The sequence below is a fragment of the Chiloscyllium punctatum genome, chromosome 6 (genome assembly GCF_047496795.1).
Source record: "Chiloscyllium punctatum isolate Juve2018m chromosome 6, sChiPun1.3, whole genome shotgun sequence".
Taxonomy (NCBI): domain Eukaryota; kingdom Metazoa; phylum Chordata; class Chondrichthyes; order Orectolobiformes; family Hemiscylliidae; genus Chiloscyllium; species Chiloscyllium punctatum.
The window spans coordinates 21,308,964-21,331,359 of NC_092744.1; the positions used below are offsets into that span (position 1 = coordinate 21,308,964).

At 41.6% G+C, this 22,396-nt stretch overlaps 1 protein-coding gene across 1 annotated transcript; it reads left to right on the forward strand.

Annotated features, from left to right (window-relative positions):
- Positions 1 to 1,148: 1,148 nt before the first annotated feature.
- LOC140478479 (extracellular calcium-sensing receptor-like) lies at positions 1,149 to 10,410 on the forward strand. Its single transcript, XM_072571739.1, has 5 exons — positions 1,149 to 1,433; positions 4,833 to 5,666; positions 7,156 to 7,383; positions 9,298 to 9,421; positions 9,503 to 10,410. Exons 1-5 carry the CDS (start codon positions 1,167 to 1,169, stop codon positions 10,408 to 10,410), a joined length of 2,361 nt encoding a protein of 786 aa, XP_072427840.1. The 5' UTR covers positions 1,149 to 1,166.
- Positions 10,411 to 22,396: the final 11,986 nt, after the last annotated feature.

A 22,396-nucleotide genomic window follows, 5' to 3' on the forward strand; every position in this document is an offset into this window, starting at 1 on the left:
GCGGCGGTCACACCATTGAGTTATATTGGAACTAAACGCAAATGGCTGCAAAAAATATAACTTTGTGTCGAAAATTGTGACAATTTCTTCTCTTTTAGTTTTGTCTGTCAGATATTGCGAAGTAATTTGATAGAAGATATAAAATGTCTTTTTTCTCACTCAAGGAACAGTTCCAAAAAGTGCAAGTAAACCAAAAGCCGATCGTGTTCGTCAAACTTTTATGCTTTGATCTGTAGCAATTGGAGCTCTGAAAATACGCCCTCTACCGAGTACCGAAGGTCAATTTGTGCGTCTGTTTGAACCATTTGAAGATTCCCATTAAGGCTTGCAGTGTTGAATAAAGGATTGTAAAATAGGTTATTTAAACTACAAGACAGTGAAGACAATGAATTAGAGGAAAGGGATTGGATTAAGAGAGATAAAAGAAACAGAAAATAAGCACCCTTTTCCCTGAAAGCTTGCATTTTGTTTTTAAATATTGCCAACGTCAAGTCAGATATGTATTTAAATCTCAAACCTTTTGGTGAGAGTATTTCATTGGCGAGGTAGTTTAGGACAAGAACTTCTGAATTTCATGCCGCACTAGACAGGGATAAACATGAAAAGTACGCTATTTCGCATACTCAGCATTATTGTCAATGCGAAATCTGGATGCTACTTTGTTGGCTAAAGTATAATGAAGTGAAGACTTCAGATGTTAAAACTTTTGAAGAATTGTCTGTTCATGAATCAGGCCTTTTTTGTTGCGTCAGCGTGTGTAACAACTGAACACCAATACCCATCTCATGTACTTGCTTAAATTGAATAACGACGTAAAACTATGGAAAGAGAGTGAGGCCACGGCAATATAGTTGATAACATTTCCAATTTATATGCATTATGTGAATGCCTATGCACATAGATCTGGCTATAGATAGCGCAGACATCCATACATGGACCTTCAAACATTTCTTTGAATACGCTTGTTGTTGTAGTTCTGAGAAGGAAGGGAGTAACAATCACCTAGGAATTATTATTGACCAACTATACTTTCTCTTCGTTATCACTGATCAGACACAATTGTATTCTAGCTATATTATTCAATCCACGATTGAATGATGCCTTGAATATGCATGCTGTATTTTATTTATATATTCCGCAGTTTCCACTTGTCAAACTTTCGCCTGATGCAGACTATGATATTTGCTATTGATGAAATAAATCGAAGCAAAACTCTACTTCCGAATACCACTCTGGGATATAAAATCTACGATGACTGCTCGTCCTCAGCGATTGCGTCGAAAGCAGCGCTGGCTTTGGTGAATGGAGAGCAAGAACTAATTGAGTACCCTGAATGTAAAGGTTCCTCCAATGTCGCAGCTATTATTGGATGTGATATATCCACGTCCTCCATTGCAGCCGCAAGGGCAGTTGGTTCTTTCGGAATTCCGATGGTAAAATATCGAATACTTGACTGCATTTTCATTTGAGATTATTTGAATAGCTTTCGGTTAGTTCTTTCAATCGAACGACTATAAATGGTGTCTAGTCACAAAAAGAGTTAAATAACACGACAAACACCCCTGCTGGGTGCTGTGTCCTGTGTCCAAACTGAATGCATGACGCAGGGGATGCAATGGCCCAAGTACAGCGAGTAAAATAAGAACCGGATATTTATAATCAACCGGCTCAGAGATGTCATCACACACTTCTTGAGCACATGGGTTTTGAACGTGGGTCATCCGGCTCAGAGGTAGGGACACTACCACCACGCTACAAAGTCCCTTAAAGTAGGAGTTAGCAATAGAATAAAGGATCTAATTAGAAATTTAAATGATGGAAGGTAGCTACAATCTGACGGGTACAAGACAATTTTCTGATTCAGTATGTGGATGTACCTACCAGGGAAGGTGCAAAACTTGACCTACTCTTGGGAAATAAGGCAAGGCAGGTGACTGAGGTGTCAGTGGGGGAGCACTTTAGGGCCAGCGACCATAATTCTATTCGTTTTAAAATCGTGATGGAAAAGGATAGACCAGATCTAAACGTTGAAGTTCTAAATTGGAGAAAGGCCAATTTTGATGGTATTAGGCAAGAACTTTCGAAAGCTGATTGGAGGCAGATGTTCGCAGGTAAAGGGACGGCTGGAAAATAGGAAGCCTTCAGAAATGAGATAACAAGAATCCAGAGAAAGTATATTCCTGTTAGGGTGAAAGGGAAGGCTGGTAGGTATAGGGAATGCTGGATGACTAAAGAAATTGAGGGTTTGGTTCAGAAAAAGAAGAAAGCATATGTCAGGTATAGACAGGATAGATGGAGGGAATCCTCAGAAGAGTATAAAAGAAGTAGGAGTATACTTAAGAGGGAAATCAGGAGGGCAAAGAGGGGACATGAGATAGTGTTGGCAAATAGAATTAAGGAGAATCCAAAGGGTTTTCACAAATATATTAAGGACAAAAGGGTAACTAGGGAGAGAATAGGGCCCGTCAAAGATCAACAAGGCAGCCTTTGCGTGGAGCCACAGAAAATGAGGAGATGCTAAATGAATATTTTGCAACAGTATTTAATGTGGAAAAGGATATGGAAAATATAGACTGTAGGGAAATGGATGGTGACATCTTGCAAAATGTCCAGATTACAGAGGAGGAAGTGCTGGATGTCTTGAAACTGTTAAAGGTGGATAAATCCCCAGGAACTGATCAGGTGTACCCAAGAACTCTATGGGAAGCTAGAGAAGTGATTGCTGGGCCTCTTGCTGAGATATTTGCATCATCAATAGTCACAGGTGAGGTGCCAGAAGACTGGAGGTTGGCAAACGTGGTGCCACTGTTTAAGAAGGGCGGCAAAGACAAGCCAGGGAACGATAGACCAGTGAGCCTGACTTCAGTGGTGGGCATGTTGTTGGAGGGAATCCTGATGGACAGGATGTACATGTATTTGGAAAGGCAAGGACTGATTCGGGATTGTCAAACATGGCTTTGTGCGTGGGAAATCATGTCTCACAAACTTGATTGAGTTTTTTTGAAGAAGCAACAAAGACAATTGATGAAGGCAGGGCAGTAGATGTGATCTATATGGACTTCAGTAAGGTGATCGACAAGGTTCCCCATGGGAGACTGATTAGCAAGGTTAGATATCATAATAAAGGGAGAACTAGCCATTTGGATACAGAATTATCTCCAAGATAGAAGACAGAGGGTGGTGGAGGCCTGTGACCAGTGGAGTGCCACAAGGATTGGTGCTGTGTCCTCTATTTTTTGTCATTTACATAAATGATTTGGATGTGAGCATAAGAGGTACAGTTAGTAAGTTTGCAGATGACACCAAAAATTGGAGGTGTAGTGGACAGTGAAGAGGGTTACCTCAGATTACAACAGGATCTGGACCAGATGGGCCAATGGGCTGAGAAGTGGCAGATGGAGTTTAATTCAGATAAATGTGAGGTACTGCATTTTCAGAAAGCAAATCTTAGCAGGACTTATAAACTTAATGGTAAGGTCCCAGGGAGTGTTGCTGAACAAAGAGACCTTGGAGTGCAGGTTCATAGCTCCTTGAAAGTGGAGTCACAGGTAGATAGGATAGTCAAGAAGGCATTTAGTATGCTTTCCTTTATTGGTCAGAGTATTGAGTACAGGAGATGGGAGGTCATGTTGCGGCTGTACAGCACATTGGTTAGGCCACTGTTGGAATATTGTGTGCGATTTTGGTCTCCTTCCTCTCGGAAAGATGTTGTGAAACTTGAAAAGGTTGAGTAAAGGTTTACAAGGATGCTGCCAAGGTTGGGAGATTTGAGCCATAGGGAGAGGCTGAACAGGCTGGGGCGGTTTTCCCTGGACCATCTGAGGCTGAGGGGTGACCTTATAGATGTTTACAAAATTATGAGGGTCATGGAGAGCTTAAATAGACAAATTATTTTCCCTGGGATCGGGGAGTCCAGAACTAGAGGGCATAGGTTAGGGTGAGAGGGGAAAGATATAAAAGAGACCTACAGGGCAACGTTTTCATGCAGAGGTGGTACATGTATGGAATGAGCTGCCAGGGGATGTGGTGGAGGCTGGTACAATTGCAACATTTAAGATGCATTTGGATGGGTATATGAATAGGAAGAGTTTGGAGGGATATGGGCTGGGTGCTGGCAGGTGGGACTAGATTGGGTTGGGATATCTGGTTGGCGTGGACAGGTTGGACCAAAGGGTCTGTTTCCATGCTGTTCATCTCTATGACTCTGACTAGGAGTGCATCCAACAGAGATCCTTTTAGCTCAATATTTTAAACAAAAGATTAAAAACTGTGCAATTAATTCCTGTTACATTTTACGAGATTAGTATTATAATTATAGAAGTAATATCAAATAATTCGCCCAGAACAAGTTATCATAAATCATATTGCTTAATTGCGCATATTTGCGGGCGGCACGGTGGCTCAGTGGTGAGCCCTGCTGCCTCATAGCCTCAGGGACCCGGGTTCGATTCCAGTCTGTCTGCATGGGCTTCCTTCGGGTGTTCTGGTTTCCTCCTACAATCCAAAAATGTGCACGGTGAATTGGCCATAAGGTGCATTAGACATGGGGTAAATATTAGGGTCGGGGAATGGGACTGGTTGGGTCTTTCTTCAGAGGGTCTCACCAAGTTACTTGTTGAGCCGAAGGGCCTTTTTTCCATACTGTGGATTATCTCATTTTAAAGTAGTTGTTTTGTAATAGAGAACTTGAGCATTACGGGAAAAGGGATACGTTTTCTCTCAGACTTTAGTCTTGCCTTCATCAGAACAATTTGCAAGAATGCCAATTTAAGGAGATTTTCTAGATAATTCAAAGCACGCGCTTTCATCCTTTTACATCTATTGTTGTGCAGGTTAGTTACTTCTCCACTTGTTCGTGCCTCAGTGACAAACAAGAATACCCGACATTCTTCAGAACGATCCCAAGTGACGATTATCAGTCCAAACTTCTCGCTGTACTAGTGAAAACGTTCGGTTGGAATTGGATTGGGACAATTAGAAGTAACACCGACTATGGGAATTTTGGAATGCGAGCATTTATCGAAGAAGCCCAAAAATTTGGGGTGTGCATTGCGTACTCTGAATTGTTTTATCGAACGGACCCTGCAGACAAAGTCACCAAAATAGTGCGAGTGATCAAACAGGCGACCACAAAAGTCTTGGTGGGGTTCTTACATCCTGGAGAGATGCGAATATTACTTAAGGAATTTTTACGTCAAAATGTAAGTGGGATACAATGGATTGGGAGTGAAGGGTGGGTTACAGAAGATTTGCTCCCCCCTGAAGAAAGAGCGAAATTTCTGGTTGGGACGATTGGTTTAGCAACCCGTAGAACAGAAATAGACGGACTCAGAGATTACCTTCTAAAAATTCATCCTTCCAGGTTCCCTGACAGCTTTTTCGTGAATAAATTTTGGGAAGCTGCATTCACGTGCTCTTTAAAGGCCGACAACGTGACAGAGCAAACCCCGTCCGCATTCCAAATGCAGCAATGCACGGGAAAAGAACAGCTGGATGAAATAAAAAACGCCTACCTTCCAGCGATAATGGACGGAAGTTCCTACCATGTGTACAAGGCGGTCTATGCTGTCGCTCATGCACTTGACGATATGCTCAGCTGTGAAGAAGGCTATGGCCCCTTTATGAACAATACATGCGCTCACATTTCAAACTTTGAACCCTGGCAGGTAAGAAAATTGGCACACATTAATGGTGACCCAATCGTTTCTCGTGCAAAAACTCTGCAAATAAATACCACCCAAAATGGTATTTGTTACATTCCCAGTTGTGTCTTTACTACTGAGCAGTTGTACTTTAACAAACAATCCCAGTGAGCAAACGATATATTCAGGGAATGAGACAGAAAGAATAACACGCCGGTATTAAAAAAAGGAACCCCAACCCCCCCCCCCCGCTCCGCTCCCTCCACCGAAACCATGCAGAAAATGTATAGGAAGCCAGATAATCGCTGGAGCATTAAAGCTAATAACAAAGAAAGATGTAATGAGTGGCGCATTTCAGTGCCTCGGCAGTTCCAGAGAGCTTTATAATCAAGGAAGCCCGTTTTAAGTGTAGTGCGAAAGTTAAGTTGCTTCACAAACAACAGTATGATAGATAAGCAGGGTCAAAATCTCACCAAGTTACAGTCCAACAGGTTTATTTGAAACAATGAGATTTTGGACCCTTTCTCCTTCTTCGGGTGAAGGTCACTAGCTCCTGAAGAAGGAACGACGCTCCGAAAGCTCGCGTTTTCAAGTAAACCTAAAAATCACACAACACCAGGTTATAGTCCAACAGGTTTAATTGGAAGCACACTAGCTTTCGGAGCGACGCTCCTTAAGCGTCGCTCCGAAAGCTAGTGTGCTTCCAATTAAAGCTGTTGGACTATAACCTGGTGTTGTGTGATTTTTTAATTTTGTACACCCCAGTCCAACACCGGCATCTCCAAATCAAGTAAACCTGTTAGGCTAAAACCTGTTGTCATGTGATTTTTGACCTTGTCCAACCCAGCCCAACACCCACACCTCCACATCATAGATAAGCAGATCATCATTTTATGTGTTTAAAGGCTAGGATATTGGGCCAGGGGACGGAATGATTTTCCTTCGCTTTTTGCTTCTCGGAGCAATTCCAATTTCCTCACCTAGAGAGTGGTGAGACTGTCATTCGCTATTATAGAAGGAAGTGAGGGACCAAACATTATATGATTTGAAGAAGAGGTTGGATATAGCAGTTCGGGTAAAAGGGATGAAAGGTTATAGGGAAAAGTGGGACGAGGCTATAGAGTTGGATGATCACAATGAAAGGAGAAGCATACTCAATGGGCTGAATGGCCTACTTCTGCTCCCATTTTCTGTTTCTATTTCACAGATGAATCACAGAACAGCACATTGTTGCACTCAGTCTTTCGTGCACCCGGGTGTCAGTTTAGATTATGGGTTAAAGTCTCTGAAGTGGGATTTGATCTGAAGCGTTCTGCCTCACTGCCGATATGTTTCCATGAAACCACAGCTAAAACCATCACGTTCATGTAGGATCTGTGTTTAATAATTCATCTCGAACTCAAAGGGAATTGGCACAGTTCCAAGACCTGAATGAATTTGAATGCATCTATCCTCGTGTAACATATCCCTGTTACATCTAATGATTTACATGATTTACGTTGTTCTTCTGTAGCTGCTGCATTACCTACACTCGGTAAATTTTACAGATCGGACTGGAGAAGTTGTGTACTTTGATGCAAATGGTGATCCAGTCCCAACGTATGAAGTTATAAATTTGCAAATGACTTTGAAGGGTACAGTTGAAATTGTAAACGTTGGATATTATGATGGTACGGCTCCTTTAGGGCAAGAACTTGCCCTGAACGTTGGGGATATCGTGTGGAGCACCGTTGACAATCAGGTATATTCATTTAAATTTTGACTGGCAACCTACGGTAACACAACGACTTTCAGACCAGCAGCTTTGGCAGCAATTGCATGTGTGTGCATTTTTTAAAAATCTGTCCATTGAATATACGTCCCACGAGCAAGGTTGGTACTTACTGTCCATTCTGAGTTTTCTTGGGGACGAAAATGAATAGTTATGGACACCACTTCTTTAGAGTCTTATCGCTTTTCTCATTCTCTACGTTCCTCCGATTTGAACAATCTTGAAACTGTTGTGTCAACATAGTCTTACACCATGCGGTTTAATTAAATGGCATCCTCGTTATTTTTAAACAGTGCGCCTCGGTTCTAAACTCCCCGGAAACAACTTAGCTGCATCTGTATATTGTATCCCTTTAAGTATTTTTTAAGTTTCAACGAGGTCAGCTCTAATTCTTCAAATTTCCAGAGAATACAGACCTAGTTTGCCCAATCTCTCTTCATAGGGTGGTTCCGCCATCCTGGAAACAACTTCTCGTGCACTCTTCTGTCAATCATACTGTTACCAAGGTAAGGAGGCCAAAACTGTGCACTGTACTCCAGGTGCGGTTTCACCAAACGTCTATGCAATTGAAACAGGAATTCACTACTCATGTAATCTTACCTTCTCATCATAGAAGATAATATTCCATTTGTTTTCCTAATAGCTTGCTGCACCTGCATGTTAGTATTAATTGTCTTATTGAAGAGACATTCCAGTCCCTCCGCACATCTACGCTTTTTATCCCATCATCGTGTAAGAAATGCACTGCACAATTGTCCGTCCTATCAAAGTGCATTACCTCACTTTTTCCACAATTGTATTCCATATTCCTGCTCACTTGTTAAGCCTCTCCAAGTTCTCCAGAGTATGTTTTGCATCTTCGTCACAATATACATCCCTGTCTAACTTTGTATTAGCTACAAATAACAAAAAAAAATCAATTTGGTCAGCACCTCCAAATCATTGATAAATATTGTGAACAGCTGGGGACCGAGTACTGACCCTTTTGGTACTCCACGAGTACCGCCTACTAATATCAGATGATCTATTCGTTACAACTGTCTGCTTTCGGCCCATTAACTGATCATTAATCCGTGTCAGTATCTCTTTTACCATGCAGTTAATTTTGCTAACTAGCCTCCTAAATGGAACCTTATCAAAAGCCTGTGAATATCCAGGTATACGGCATTCAAGAACTCTCCTTTATACATTTTGTGAAATATCCTTCAAATTAAAGCTCCACGTTCGGGAAACATGCAACAAGTACAACAAACATGTCTTTTCATTCACAAATCCATGCTGTGTATGCCTGATCAGATCATTTTTACCCCACTATGCATTAATCATCTTCTTCATGGTAATTTCTAGCAGTTTCCCGATCACTGATTGAGGACTGACAGGTCCGCCTCTCTTTTCTGTCTCACTCTTTTCCGAAATAGTGGGATGACACTTGCGAGCGAAGTTAATTAGGAATTGAGATGCATCAAAGTGTATATAGGATAATCAGGGAAAGAACACAAAAATTCAATGAGCGAGTAAATAAAATTCAGATTTTATCATTTGCTATGGTGGGGTACAAAGCCATGGTCAGAACATTAGCCAGGATTGGGGAGCACAAGGCCAGCGAAATTGGCACTACTCCGCTACCTCCCCACGTGTGCCTTTGAGCAGAAATATAAAGAAGCGTTGACTGAGTTCTTCAAAATCAGGAAAGAATCCGTGAAGAACTGTTTCTGGTGGCAAAACAATCGCTTGCACACTAAGACATTTAAGGCTATTTGGAAAATACGCACCTTGAGTTGGTGATCAGAATTCCTGAAATGGCAAGACATTCTTGATGCGCCGGATGAAATTTGTGCATTGTTCTTATGATATGGTGGAAATAAAGTCTTTCTTTTCCCATAGATTCCACCTGCGCTTTGCTCGGAACCTTGTCCTCCCGGAACAAGAAAGGTCAGCCGGAAAGGTCAGCCAATATGTTGTTTTGACTGCGCAGAGTGCGCCGATGGTGAGATCAGCAACATCACAGGTATGTACAAACGCGGAGCCGAATACGATGTTATTGTGAGTCCATAATCAATTTTTTTAAATGATTATATCATTCTTTCAGATTCCACAGATTGTATGAAATGCCCTTTGGAATATTGGTCCAATCAACAAAAAGATCGATGTGTTCCCAAAAAGATTGAATTTCTTTCCTTCCAAGAGGTTCTGGGCTATGTCTTAGTGGCACTTGCATTGGTGGGCGTGTGCCTCGCACTGGGTACAGCTATTATATTCTTCCAGTATCGGGAAACCCCTATAGTTCGAGCAAACAATTCGGAGCTGAGCTTCCTCCTTCTCTTTGCCCTAACGCTTTGCTTCCTGTGCTCACTTACCTTCATTGGGAAACCGACCGGATGGTCCTGCATGTTGCGGCGGACTGCATTTGGAATTGTATTTGTTCTCTGTATTTCCTGTATTTTAGGGAAAACTGTTCTTGTTGTGATCGCTTTTAAAGCAACTCTTCCCAACAACAACTTGATGAACTGGTTTGGACCCATGCAGCAACGGTTAGGCGTGTTTGTTCTTACATTTCTTCAAGGTTTAGTTTGCACAATCTGGCTCATTGTATCACCTCCTTATCCACTGAAAAACATGACCTATTATAGAGATATCATTATTTTGGAATGTGACGTGGGCTCTTTAAAAGCCTTTTATTTCGTATCCAGTTATATTGGTCTTCTGTCCACTGTATGCTTCCTGTTAGCTTTTCTTGCCCGGAAACTTCCAGATAATTTCAATGACGCGAAGTATATAACTTTCAGTATGCTGATCTTCTGTGCTGTTTGGATCACTTTTATTCCGGCTTATGTCAGCTCTCCTGGAAAGTACACGGTAGCTGTCGAAGTGTTTGCTATTTGGGCGTCAAGCTTTGGTTTGCTAGTCTGCATTTTTGCTCCGAAATGTTATATTATCTTACTGAAACCGGAGAATAACACAAAGAAAAACATGATGGGCAAAGGGTCTTCGCAGTAACTCTGAGACTGTTTTCTCTGTATTACATTCCAACTGTCATATCAATATACAAAACTCTTGCTCAATAAATTTAAATTGAATTCACGTAGATGTAACATGTCCTTAAGAGTGTGAGCCTTCGAGAATTTAATATTGTGCTATGTCTATATTCACGTATACAGACTGAATTGTGTACGAACCCAATCGCTAGTGATGCAGAACAGTCTGTATTGACAAAAGTAAGGACTGCAGATGCTGGAAATCAGAGTCTAGATTAGAGTGGTGCTGGAAAAGCACAGCAGGTCAGGCAGCATCCGAGGAGCAGGAAAATCGACATTTCGGGCAAAAGCCCTTCATCAGGACTGAAGGCAAGGAGCCTCCAGGGTGGAGAGATAAATGGGAGGAGGGTGGGGGTGGGGATGAAGGTGATAGGTCAGAGAGGAGGGTGGGGAAGGTAGCTCACCGCGGCCGCTCAGTTTAAGGGAACTTGAAATAGCTTCTGGGATGCCCGTATCCTTTGTTATTGTTTAAAAACAAGCGAGTTCGTACTCGACTGCATCAATACCGATTCAGCTTTGCTCCATCTATAAGCGTCCGCTCGTTTACAATCCATGAGTGTCCATTGATTTAAGTAAAAGGCCTGCTGCCTCTGGACCCTCACTACATTAATGAATCTTCATTTTACTCATTTGTTGGACGCAGGCATCGCTGGCTTACCCATTCCTAATTGTCCAGAGGGCAGTTAAGAGGCGACCACATTGCTGTGGGTCAAGACTCACATGTAGGCCAGACTAAGTAAGGACAGCACTGGATGAGATGGGTTTTTCCCCGACCATCGCTGGTAATTGCAGATTTCTTTGTTTTCTCTTGAATTCAAGTTCCACTATTAGCCTCGTTGGGATTCTGAGCCGGGTCCCCGAAACATTATCTGGGTCTCGAGATTGGCTGTGCAGGATGCCTGCCTTGAAGAAGTTTTCCTCCGCTCTCTACAAGAATCTCAGGGAGTCCCTCTCCCATTGTAACTCCCAGGTAATTTCCTCTGCCCTGAAAAAGCTGTATTCCTGATGAAGGGCTTTTGCCCGAAACGTCGATTTTACGCTCCTCGGATGCTGTCTGAATTGCTGTGCTTTTCCAGCACCACTCAAATCTAGATCCTGTCCAGTGATAATACCAAAATGCCATAACCTCCTCCTTCCATGCTGTCAGTCTGGATCGGCATTCTTCATAGTCTTTTGCCCGAAACGTCGATTTCGCTGCTCGTTGGATGCTGCCTGAACTGCTGTGCTCTTCCAGCACCACTAATCCAGTATTTGCTTTCCAGCATCTGCAGTTATTGTTTTTACCTCATTCTTCATAGTTTGCCAGTAAGAAGCTAAAAAAAAAACTATAGAAACAGCAAAATAGTGCGATTGCTCGATTTCGAAAACAATTGTCAAAAAATATTGGCCAGGCGATAAGTCCGGAGCGAGAACCATACATTTAATTCGGTCACACTGATGAGCTGCTATTCCTTTCTCTCTCACCCATCAGACATCGGCTAACCTGCTGAGTAATTACATATGTTTATCTGCAATGTCACCTTTCAATCTATTTTGAACCAAACTCATGTTGCCGGGGTTACGTCGTACCACGTAGACGAAACTTTTTAAAAAACTGACCAACGCCACTGCAGCATCTGGGTTTAAAAAGTCAAAACATTATTTAGAGGCCAGTTAGTTTAGCATTTGGTTTTGCGAAATGTTAGAGTCTATTATAAATGACTCATTGGAGGAACTTAGAAATATAACATGTGTAGAACATAAGAGTCAACGTAGCATCCACAAAGGGGAAATCACGTCTGACAAATTCATGAGAAACCTTTGGTAGAAACCAGGATAGAAAGAAGAGAAACAGTGAGTATAAGAAGGTAACAACAAGGAACTGGAGTAGGCAATTCAGCCCCTCAAGCCTGCTCCACCATTTAATTGGATTATGGCTAGTCGAATCTCGGCCTCACTTCCACTTTTCTGTCCACTTCTCATAACCCTTTAACTTGTTACTAATTAAAAATCTGTGTATCACCTCCTTAAATTTACTCAATGTCCCAGCACCCACAACATGCAAGAGCAATGAATTCCACAGATTAATGGCCCTTTGAGAGAAATTATTTCTCTGCCACCCTTTATCCTCAAGCTATGACTTCTCGTTCCAGATTGTCCCACATGAGGAAACATCCTTTCTATGGTACTTTGTCAATCCACTTAATCATCTTTGATACCTCAATTAGATCTCCTCTGCTTCTTCAAATTTCCAGAGAGTATGAGCCCAAACTGCTTAACCTCTCTTCATACTCCAAGCCCGTCATCTCTGGAATCAATGGAGTGAAGCTCCTCCGAGCTGCCTCCTATACAATTACATCCCTTCTCCAGTAACAGGTACAAAATTACAGGCAATAGTCTAGATGTGGTCTTACTAATACCTTGTACAACTAAGCAACATACCCCTGTTTTTATATTTAATTCTTTTTAGCAATGAATGTCAAAATTCAATTTTCCTTCCTTATTTCCTGGTGCACCTGCATACTAATTTTCTGCATTGAAGCTCTCTGAAGTTTCTTTCCATAAAGATAACAAATTGTCTTTCTATTTCTCGGACAAACATGGATAACATCATACTTAAACTTCACATTAAACTTCATCTGCCAACTTCTGGGCCATTCACCATATCCATTTATAAATTTCTTATTTCTTCATTGTAACTTACTTCCCCACCTATTTTAGCGTTATCTGCAAACTTGGTTATAATACTTTCTGTCACCACATCCATCTCATTTGAATTGTCAGAAGATGTTCCATAAGGTACCGCACTTTAGGCCACTGAATAAGAGCTTATAGTGTTGGAAGCAGTATATTCGCATGGATGGAGGCTTTGCTAACTAATAAAGACAGAACATTGGGAAAAGGGGACATGTTCAGAATGGAAACCTGTAACCAGTGGAGAGATACAGGGGTTTTTCCTGGAGTCACAATTAATTACAATATATATTAATTACGTGGTTGATGGAAGTGAATGTACTATAGCTAAAATTGAAGATGACATGAAGTAGATGGGAAAATGAACAGGGAGAACTATTTGAGTTTTGTAGACAGACAAAATGATTGTGCAAAGGCTCAGTAGATGGAATATATTTTAGGAAAATGTGACGTTATGCACTTTGGTAGAGAGCTGAATATTATTTAAATCAAGAAAAACTACAGCATAGAAGGCTTTGGCAATTGGAATTCCCTTAATTCCAAAATGATATTAACTATAAAAGTAGGAAGGCCCTGCTACAATTATATATAGTCATAACACAACTGGAATATTGTGAATAATCTTGGGGCAATTATTTAAGGGAAGATATACTGAAATTGGATACAGTTTAGAGAAGGTTCATTGGGTTGATCTAATGTATAGAGGTCTGTCTTATGAGGAGAGCATGAGTAGGTTGAGCCTGCATTCATTGAAACATTTAAGATTCATGGAGGACTTGACAGAGTACATATGGAGACTTTTTTCTGTAAGAGTTTAGCACCAGAGGGCATAATATCAGAATAAGCAGTTTCCCAATTAAGACACAGGTAAGGAGTAATTTCCCAGAGAGTGGTGAATCTGGGTAATCCAAAATGGAGTATGGTAAAAAAAATTGCAGCTTTTAGAGCTACTCCTGTTTTGAGGTATTTTAGGTGTTGGAGGTGATTTCCTTGAATTTCAGTAATTACAGTTTTATAAGCTATTGCAGTGTTTTGGAACTTTGGGGTGTTGGTCGGGGGTGGGGTTGCACAGAGAGCAAAACAACAGCACTTTTAAAAGGAGGAAGAGAACAAAGGCAGGGACCACATGGTCAGTGTGTGTGTGTGTGTGTGTGTGTGTGTGAGAGAGAGAGAGAGAGAGACAGAGAGAAAACAAAACCTGCACCGCTGTCTGACATAACAGTGTACTCACATAGCTATTGTCTTTGCTGTTTGAGTTCAAATATTTCTGGACATCTGATTACATCTAAGAAAAAGTAATGAACCGTGAAATTCACAGCTGATCTTTGCAAAACATGTGTAGGAGAGCTCACAGCACAGGAGCAGTGTATGGTTTTTAAGTGTAAACTTGCTCACTTTTCACTAGTGAGTACTGTGGTTATATGCTATATTATGTTTTTGGTTATATGTTTTATTGAGATCTGTCCCTTGATTAAAATTTTAAAATAAAATACATAGGTACTAAGTTAGCCTGGAGCAGTTTTTTTTAGAGCAGTAAAATTGTAGTATTTTCTGTAGATTGCTGAAGTGCAAACATGGTCTTTAGTAGAGTGATGTGCTCTTTCTGTCGGATGTGTGAGATTAGGGAGAATTTCCATTTTACAGATTATATCTGCAGTAAGTGTGTTTGGTTGTGAATTCTATTAGATTGCATGGATTGGTTAGACCGGCCATTAAAAGCAATGAGCAATTTACAGGAGGTAGGTGCTGTGTTGGATGGCATTTATAAGAATGGAGAAAATCTGCAAAAACAGTCAGGTAGAATTGTTATTGCCAGGAAAGGTAGGAGAGGCAGACAGGTAATGCAGGAGTCTCCTGTGGCTACCCCCATCTCAAACAAGTATGCTGTTTTGTGAAATATAGTGGGTGGTGGACTCTCAAGGGAATGTAACACAAACAGCCAAGTTTCTTGTACCAAGACTGGCTTGAGTATAACGTGGGGTATGTCAGGTTCCAAGCGATCGATTATGATAGGCGACTCGCTAGTCAGAAGCACAGACAGGCATTTCTGCAGCCGACAGTGAGAAATCAGAATGGTCTGTTTCATCCCTGGTACCAGGATCAAGGATATCCCAGAGACAGTTTAGAATATTCTCAAAGTGGAGTGGGACCAGCAGGATGTCATCATCACATTGGAACTAATGTCATAGGAAGAAAAAAGGATGAGATTCTGAAGAGAGAATATAGGACATTAGGCAGCAATTTATAAAGGAGGTCCTCAAGGGTAGTATTATCTGGATTACTCATCATGCTACAGGCTAGTGATGGTAGGAATAGGAGAAGAGAGCAAATGAAGAGGGCTGAGGAGCTGGTGCAGCGGATAAGGGTTCACATTTTTGGATCCTTGGAATCTCTTCTGGGGTAGTAGTGATCTTTGTAAGAAGAAGAGATTGCACCTGAATTAGAAGGGACTAAAATACCGGCAGGGAGATTTTCTACAGCTGCTTGTGAGGATTTAAACTAGTAAGGGGGTGGAGTGGTGTGTTGGGACACAGGGAGATAGTAAGGAGATCAATCTGAGACTGCTACAGTTGGGAAAGGGAACAAATCAAACAGTCAGGGCAGACAAAAACAAAGCAAAGAATGAGGCAGATTAAACTGTATTTATTTCAATGAAAGGGGCCTAACAGGGAAGGCAGATGAACTCAGGGCATGGTTAGAAGCATGGGACTGAGATATCATAGTAATCACAGAGATGTGGCTCATGGATGGACAGGACTGGCTGTTCCAGGATCCAAAGCTACAGGAAGGATAGAAAGGAGGGCAAGAAAGGAGGGGCAGTGACACATTTGATGAGGGATACCATTATGACTGTGATCAGGGGGATATTCCTAGGAACACATCCAGGGAAGCTATTTGAGTGGAACTGAGAAGTAAGAAAGGGATGGTAACTTTATTGGGATTGTACTATGGACCCCCCTCCCCCCCATTGTCAATAGGAAATTGAGAAACTAATTCATAAGGAGAGCACTGAATCAGCAAGAATAATAGTAGTAATGGTAGGGGACTTTGAACTTCCAAACACTGACTAGAACTGCCATTGTGTTAAGGGTTTATATGGTTTAGATGGTTTACATGGCGAATAATTTATTACATGTGTACAAGAACATTTTCTGATTCAGAGAGCAAAACAACAGCACTTTTAAAAGGAGGAAGAGAACAAAGGCAGGGAGAAAAAATGCAAAACTTGACCTACTTTTGGGAAATAAGGCAGAGCAAGTGAGTGAGGTATCAGTGGTGGAGCACTTTGGGACCGGCGACCATAACGCTCCTTATTTTAAAACAGTGGTGGAATAAGATAGACTGAACCTAAAAACTTTAAGTTCTACATGGGAAGAAGGCCAGTTTTGGTGGTATTAGGTAAGAAATTTCAGAAGTAGATTGGGTGCAGCTGTTTGCAGGTAAAGTGATGGCTTCAAAGTTGAAGTAACGAGAGTCCAGAGATATTTTATTTAGATCAGAGTGGTGCTGGAAAAGCCCAGCAGGTCATGCAACATCCGAGGAGCAGGAAAGTCGACGTTTCGGGCAAGGCTGGTCGGTGCAGAGAATGCTGGATAATTAGAGAAATTGAGGTTTTGGTCAAGAAAAAGAGGAAAGCGTATGTCAGGTATAGACAGCAGAGATCGAGTGAATCCTTAGAGTAAAAAAGAAGTAGGAGTATGCTTAAGAAGGAAATCAGCAGGGCAAAAAGTGGGCATGAGATAGCCTTGGCAAATAGAGTTAAGGAGAATCCAAAGGATTTTATAAATGCATTAAGGACAAAATGGTACTAGGGAGAGAAGAGGACCCCTCAAAGATCAAGAAGGTGGCCTTTGTGTGGAACCGCAGGAGATGGGGGAGATACTAAATGAGTAGTTTGCATCCATGTTTACCGTCGAGAAGGACATAGAAGATACAGAATGTGGGAAAATAGATGGTGACAACTTGAAAAAGTCCATATTACAGAGAAGGAAGTTTTGGATGTCATGTAACTCATAAAGGTGAATAAATCCCCAGGATCTGATCAGATGTACCCTAGAGTTTTGTGTGAAGCTAGGGAAGTGATTGCTGGGCCCTTTGATCATCGAAGGTCATAGGTGAGGTGCTGGAAGACTGGAGGTTGGCTAATGTAGTGCCACTATTTAAGAAAGGCAGTAAGGAAAAGTCAGGGAGCTCTAGACTGGTGAGCCTGACATCAGTGGGCAAGTTGTTGGAGGGAACCCTGAGGGACAGGATTTACATGTATTTGGATAGGCAAAGACTGATTAGGGATAGTCAACATGACTGTATGCGAGGGAAATCATGTCTCACTAACTTGGGTTTTTTGAAGCAGCAATGATGAGGATTGAAAAGGCCAGAGCAGTGAATGTGATCTATATGGACTTCAGTAAGGCATTTGACAAGATTCCTTATGGTAGGTTGGTTAGCAAGGTTAGCAAGGTTAGATCATATGGAATACAGGTAGAACTTGCCATTTGAATACAGAACTGGCTCGAAGGTAGAGGACAGGAGGTGGTGGAAGCTTGATTTTCAGACTGGAGGCCAGTGACCAGTAGTGTGCCACGAGGATTGGTGGTGGGTTCACTGCTTTTTGTCATTTATATAAATTATTTGGAGGTGAACATAACAGGTATAGTTAGTAAGTTTGCAGATAACACCAAAATTGGAGGCGTAGTGGACAGCGAAGAAGAGTACCTCAGACTGCAATGGGATCTTGATCAGATGGGCTAAGGAGTGGCAGATGGAGTTTAATTTAGATAAATGTGAGGTGTTGCATTTTGGAAAGGCAAATCAGAGCAGGACTTGTACACTTAATGGTAAGGTCCTGGAGAGTGTTGCTGAACAAAGAGATCATGGAGTCCTTTGAAAGTGGAGTCTCAGGTAAACAGGAGAGTAAACAAGGCATTTAGTATACTTTCCTTTATTGGTCAGAGCTTTGAGTATAGGAGTTGGGAGGTCATGTTGCAGCTGCACAGGACATTGATTATGCCACTTTTGGAATATTGTATGCAATTCTGGTCTCCCTTGTATTGGAAGGAAGTTGTGAAACATGAAAGGATTCAGAAAGGATTTACAAGGATGTTGCCTGGATTGGGAAAGATTGTGCTCTAGGGAGATGCTGAATAGGCTGGCGCTGTTTTCCAAGGATTGTCAGAGGCTGAGGGGTGACCTTAGAGAAGTTTATAAAATCATGAGGGGCATGGATAGGTAAATAGACAAGATTTTTTCCCTAGGTTGGGGGATTCCAGAACCAGAGGGCATCGGTTAAGGGTGAGAGGGGAAAGATGTAAAAGTGACCTAAGGGGCAACCTTTTCACGCAAAGGGTAGTGTGTGCATGGAATGAGCTGACAGAGGAAGTAGTGGAAGCTGGTACAATTACAACATTTAAAAGGCATCAAGATGGATATATGAATAGGATGGGTTAATAGGGATAAGGCCAAATGCTGGCAAAAGGCATTAGATTAGGTTACAATATCTGGTCAGCATGGGACAAGTTGGACCAAATGGTCTGTTTCAAAGCTGTACATCTCTATGACTCTATGAGAAGGCTGCATATGCTGAGTCATGTATATTCATGATGCATAAGGACTGCAACAGTTCCAGAAGGGATCTTGGCAGTTAGTACTAATTGCTGCTATGAAGCATTCATGGTGAAGGGAACGAATCTTTGCGAATGTGGTGCAAATCAACAAGGTTGCTTTGTCCTGAATGTTGTCAAGCTTCTTGAGTGTTGTTGGAGGTGCATTCATCCAGGTAAGTAGGGAATATTCCATCAGGCTTCTAACTTGTGTCTCGTAGATGGTGGACAGGCTTTTTGGGCGTCAAGAGGTGCTGTAGTATTCTAGCCTCTGACCTAGATATCTTTGCTGAAATGTCACTGAAAAGAGTGGAACTCTTTAGTTTTTAATTGTGTCCCCTTCTGGGGAGGCTATGACCAGGGGACACAATTAAAAACTAAAGAGTTCCACTTTGATCTGAGATGAGGAGATATTTTTATTCAGAGTGTTGTGAACCTTTGGAATTCTCAAACTCAAAGGGCTGTGGAAATTAATATTTCAGTATAATTCAGGTACACATTGATGAATTACAGTTTCCTATTGCAATACAAGATTATGAAAAATGCTTAAAAGCCAATGAAGTGTTCAATAAGCCATGATCGACGTGAATATTGGGGCAGACTCAACAGCTCAATACTATACCATTCCTATGTTCCTAATTCAGTGTTGTCCATTCTGCCTTCCCATTGTCAATCAATTTCAGCACTTTTGTATCTTCCTTATTTGCCCTGGCTGTGTGGGGGTCAGTTAGCCTACTTGGCTCTGAACAGATGACTACTGCTGACTTACAATACAATGGGTGTCAACAAGATGGTCTTAATTCTGTATCCATTGAGATTACACTGAGGGACTAACCTTCTGAACTCCTCCCTTTGCCTGAGGTATGGTCACCCTCAGGTTAAACAAGAGCAGTCCTACAGTATGGAAAAACAATGATGACTTGACCTTCACCTTCTTGCTATGTCCTCCTTTCTCACTCTCACATATATGGGTATGCCCTCCCTTTCCCAGACCCATTTCCCTCTGCCCGCCTCATCTTCATTTTCACCATTTCACCTTGATTACATTTATGTCTACCTCCTCACCTTAAGCTGCTACAGGTAGTTAACATGCTGCTGTGCTGGTCTTACAGCCATTTCATTTTATCTCTGTTTTTCTGTCACAGTCCTCAATAATGTTCAAACAGCCACTTCATTTTCTGCAAAAGAAAATATCTCCTCCAATGTCCACATGTACTTCTGTATGTCCTTTTTTATCATTTCTTTCTTTTCCCACCAATTCCACTGGAGCAAGAGCAGCCAACATTAATTCTTTGTGAAGAAATCATATCCAATCTTGATATCTCTTTACCCACTTCTTCCACCACAATTTTCTGTTATGTTTCAGTTGCACCAAAATGAATGGGCACACTCTCCATTGCTTTATTCTATGATTCAAGGTGAGCCACCATCCAAATCATGGGTCATACCTGTAAGGAAACAGAATTATGCTCAGCCAAATATTACTGTTAAAATTCACAGCTGGTCCATAATGCAGGCTGTGAGCAGGCTCTTAGTTACTCTTCTCAAGCAAAACATTCATTCTGGCTTCCACTGGATACTTCACAGTTTAGTTATGAACTATTCATCCTCACAGGCCTCTTTCTCTTGAACACAATGGAATATAATACGTGACTCTAAGCTGAGCTTTTGACCTCAAAAGTTGTTCATGACCAGGATCAGGCTTTAATCTTACTGCAAAACTTGACAAAAGTTTCACTACCAATGTAACTCATACCCATATTCCTGTAACTTCCATATTTAACTCGTGAAACTCTGTCTTTGTTATTCTCTCAAACACCAGGATACATGATGTTTCAGAAGTTGAAAGTATTTTTGAGGATGAGACCACTTGGTCTCTTTCTTCCTTATTCACTTACAAAATGTTGTTGTCACCGTTTGGCCAGCACTTATTTTCCATCTTTAGTTGCCCTTGACAAGATGGTGGTGACCTACTTTCTTGATCCACTGAAGTATACATGCTGTAGATTGTCCGAAATTGCCCTTAGGGGTGGAATTCCATGATTTTGACCAAGCAATATGGAAAGAACAACAATATAATTCCAAGTCAGAATGATATATGCCTTGGATGGAGAATTGCAGATTGTACTGTTCTTATGTATCTTCAGCCCTTGTCCTTCCAGGTGGAAGTGGTCATAGGTTTGGAAGGTGCTGTCTAAAGATCTTTGGTGAGCATATGCAATGCATCTTCTATATGATGCACAGTTATGTTAATGAGTGCCAGTGAAGGAGGAAGTGGATCTTTGTGAATATGATGCCAATCAAGTGCGATGCTTTATTCTGCTTGGTGACTTGAGTGTTATTGGAGGTGCTCCCATCTAAGCAGGTGACGAGTAGTCTATCACATTCATGACTTATAGTCACAGAGTCATAGAGATGTACAGTATGGAAACAGATCCTTTGGACCAATTTTCCATGCTGACCAGATATTGAAACTCCATCTAGTCCCACCTGCCAGCACCCACTGAATATCCCTCCAAACCTTTTCTATTCATATACCCATCCAGATGCTTTTTCAATGTTGCAATTGTACTGGCCTTCACCACTTCCTCTAGCAGCTCATTCCATACACGTACCACCCTCTGCATGAAAAAGTTGCCCCTTGACTCTCTTTTATATCTTTCCTCTCTCACCCTAAACCTATGCTGTCTAGTTCTGGACTCCCTCACCCTAGGGAAAAGACTTTGTCTATTTATCTATCCATGCCCTGCATGATATTATAAACCTCTATAGGGTCACCCCTGAGCCTCTTATGCTACAGGGAAAACAGCCTCAACCTATTCAGCATCTCCCTGCAGCTCAAATCCTCCAACACTGATAACAAATCTTTTCTGAAGCCTTTCAAGTTTCACAACGTCTTTCTGATAGGAAAGAGACCAGAATTGGATGCAATATTCCAACAGTAGCCTAACCAATGCCCTGTACGACCACAACATTACTTCCCAACCTCTGTGCTCAATACTCTGACCAATTAAAAAAAGCATACCAAATGCCTTCTTCACTATCCTACCTACTTGCGACTCCACTTTCAAGGAGCTATGAACCTGCACTCCAAGGCCTCTTTGTTCAGCAACACTTCCAGGACCTTACCATTAGGTGTATAAGACCTGCTAAGATTTGCTTCCCAAAACGCAGCACCTTGCATTTATCTAAATTAAAATCCATCTGCCACTTCTCAGCTCATTGGCCCATTTAATCAAGATCCCATTGTAATCTGGGGTAACCTTCTCCGCTCTCCACTACACCTCCAATTTTGGTGTCATCTGCAAACTTACTACCTCTTATGTTCACATCCAAATCATTTATATAAATGATGAAAAGTAGTGGACACAGCACTGATCCGTGTGGCACTCCACTGATTACAGGCCTCCAATCAGAAAAACAACCCTCCACAACCACCCTCTGACTTCTATCTTTGAGCCACTTTTTGTATCCAAATGGCTAATTCTGCCTGTATTCCATGACATCTAACCTTGCTAACCAGTCTCCCATGGGGAACCTTGTTGAGCACCTTACTGAAGTCCATATAGATCATGTCAACTGCTCCGCCCTCATCAATCCTCTTTGTTACTTCTTCAAAAACTCAATCACATTTGTGAGGCATGATTTCCGACACACAAAGCCACGTTGACTATGCTT

What these genes read in the sequence shown, in the direction of transcription:
- LOC140478479 (XM_072571739.1), top strand. Translation starts at nt 1,167, where the DNA reads ATGCAGACTATGATATTTGCTATTGATGAAATAAATCGAAGCAAAACT. An exon ending in CAAACTTTGAACCCTGGCAG is followed by an intron (nt 5,667 to 7,155) that starts GTAAGAAAATTG and finishes GTTCTTCTGTAG; the next exon opens with CTGCTGCATTACCTACACTC. An exon ending in TGAGATCAGCAACATCACAG is followed by an intron (nt 9,422 to 9,502) that starts GTATGTACAAAC and finishes TCATTCTTTCAG; the next exon opens with ATTCCACAGATTGTATGAAA.